Consider the following 2,918-nt stretch of genomic DNA (forward strand, 5'->3'; position numbering starts at 1 on the left):
CCCTCCTCCCCCACCAGCCTGACCTCCTGTTTCCCGCGTGTCAGCTCCTCCATCTGCTGCTGCAGCTCCTGTATCTCCAGCTCCATGCGCTTCTTGGCCTTGACCGCCGCCGCGGATGCGAACTCGGCGTCATCCAGCTGGTTGCGCAGCGCGGAGATCTGGGCGCGCGCCCCCTCCAGGTCCTTCTGCTTGAGCAGGGCAGCCCCGGCGTCGTTGAGGAGAGCTTTGGTCTTCCGCAGGTTACGACGAAGACGTTTTTCAGACTCTGTGGACATGGAGGGTTTGTTGTTTTAAGTTTTAGTAACTGTGTTATGGCACTCGCTATGCAATAAAGTCATATAGGTGTCGAAGAATTAAAGGTGTTACTAGAAAATAACAAACTTTGTTTTAGAAAGAGATTTACTGCACTTGCAACACAATAAGTTCATATGAGTGCCGAAGAGTAAAATTGGACTAAGAGAGTAGCAAACACAAAAAATAAAGAGGTACAAAAGAGTAACAAACTTAGTTTAAGTAAGAATTTTACAGTACTTATAACTTGTAACACAATAAAGTCATGTTATGTTATGTCATGTTCGAGAAAAGAGAAGCACATCGACACAATAACGGTCATTTAGTACTGTGAAACAGACAGATGAGACAGACAGAAATAACAGAGCGGAAGAAAAGAAGCATGAATCATCCCTTCAATCAGCCGAACAATTAGGTCATATAAGTGCCAAAGATTATAGAGGTGTCACAAGAGAGTAACAAACACAAAAAAGTAGTAGGAGGGGAGATAAAGAAGATAGATGTTTGATAAGAAAGAGAGAGCAAACCACACTACCAGAGCACCCGCCAACCACCCATGACTTGTGCTATCAATAGTACAAGTCCCATGTTTTGTTACCTCTGTCCCTTTGAGGCTCCCGGGCCCCGGACTCCTGCAGCTGTCTCTCCAGCTGAGCTTTCTCCTCGTGCAGTCGCTTCTTCTGCTCGTACTCCTCCTCCAGCTGACTCTCCATCTGACGCAACTGTCGTGGGATAAGAAAACACAGTGAGGACATGGTCATTATCATGAAAAGATGGGAGTTTTTGGACCACGTGACTGTTAAGGGATAAAAAGAATAGATTTGAAAACATGAAGAGAGGGAGTCGTGGACGAAATAAATAAATAGAAACTCTGCCTTTGGACAAAGAGCAATGTATCTGAACAATATTTCATGATTTTGAGAAATATGTGAACAACTTTTGAAGTTCAAAAACTTTGTTGTCTAAAGTAATGAATGTTTCTAAACATGGTTGTGTGGAAATGTAGATCTGTCACTCTGCCATTGACAGTGAGATCGAGATCAGTCCCTTAGGTAGCTTTACCACTTCGAAAACTACTATTTCAGAAGTAGATATTATGTCATCTTTATTACTAATATCAATACTAATATTATTAACATTATCATTAGGCCTACTATTACTATATGATTACTATCATTCTTAACACCATTATCATTACTATATTATTACTATCATTCTTAATATCATTATCATTACTATTATTACTATCATTCTTAACATCATTATCATGACTATATATTATTACTTATCATTCCGATATAATTACTATAATTCTTATCAAAATTATCATTATTATATTATTACTATCATTCTTAATACCATTATCTTCATTATTATTATCATCACTATCAATATCATGATTTGTCCCCAGGTGTTGTCCCCTCCCGGCTCACCTTCTTCTGCGTCTTGTACCTCATCTCCTCCATCTCCTCGTCCTTCTCCTCCAGATCCTTCACGTGCTGCTGCTTGCTCTTTTCCAGGTTCATCTCCAGTCGGAGCTTGGCCTGTACACACACACACATACTTGTGTTTTACAGCATTTGCAACACAATTAGGTCATACAAGTGCGGAAGATAGAGTGTTGCAAGTTTAGTTGTAGTAAGATTTTTTACAGTTAGGTTATTTAAGTGTTGATGATTAGAGGTGTTACAAGAGAGTAACAAATTTTGTTTTTGTAAAAGTTTCACTGCACTTGCAAAACAATAAGGTCAAATGAAAGCCGAAGTTTAGAAGTCTTGAAAGAGAGTAAAAAATGCCTCAAGAAAGGAGGAGAGACATGGACAATAGAAGTTAGATAGGAAAGAAGGAGTGAACCACACCGGAGCACCCACCAGCCGCCCACAACACTACCAAAGTACACAAACATGCATGCATGAACAAACACACCCACACATAGACAGACAAAGAAAAAGAAATTTTTAATAATAATATGAGTGTGACGTATGAATAAAAATCATATTACAATTTTCTTGAGCACATTGGATTTGATCCAAAGTCCTTTGTTATCACATGTAAGAAACTGATTTTATTGTATATACAGAGAAGATCTAGAGCTCTTGAATTCAAGAAGACATTGGCAATATAGGAAGGAAGCACGTAGGGGGTGGGGGTGCGGAAGAACTGAGCTAAATGCACGAAAACATTTTAAGCTACAGGATCTTGGCAGTTTTGAGGTGGGGAACGACAAAATAGAACAGCTCTAAATGCAGGAACACAATCTCCTACAGCGATGCCATTTCATGGAAAGTGATTGAAAAGAGATCCACGAAAATCATACCAGATAAAACGCTCTCAATAACACGTAATGCACTGTGTTTTATGAGCGGGTGGAAACACACTTGCTCTCGAGAATCTCTTTAACAGCGGCCAAAGAAAAAGTTTAACGGCAAACAGCTTACTCGTTTCAAAAACATAAACTGCAAATCCCAAATAATAACCCAGCACCACGAAAAAACTTCTCAGGCTGTGAGCGTGTCAATGCAAGGATAAAATAAATAAATACATGTATACACGAAAATTGATCTGTCAGATATGTCTGGAATTTGGAAAGAAATGCTGCTAAATCCTCTCTTTATAGGCTAGAACAA

General features: G+C 39.4%; 1 protein-coding gene across 1 annotated transcript in view; it reads right to left on the reverse strand.

Annotated features, from left to right (window-relative positions):
• Window positions 1–2,918, reverse strand: part of LOC101845088 (unconventional myosin-XVIIIa) — a gene marked incomplete in the record, with an annotated part of 129,989 nt that overhangs the window by 7,135 nt on the left and 119,936 nt on the right. Inside the window, 3 exon segments of the mRNA XM_013081466.2 lie at window positions 24–265; window positions 890–1,013; window positions 1,725–1,835. Coding sequence (XP_012936920.1) covers window positions 24–265; window positions 890–1,013; window positions 1,725–1,835 — 477 coding nt within the window.

Source organism: Aplysia californica, unplaced genomic scaffold, assembly GCF_000002075.1.
Source record: "Aplysia californica isolate F4 #8 unplaced genomic scaffold, AplCal3.0 scaffold00132, whole genome shotgun sequence".
Lineage (NCBI taxonomy): Eukaryota > Metazoa > Mollusca > Gastropoda > Aplysiida > Aplysiidae > Aplysia > Aplysia californica.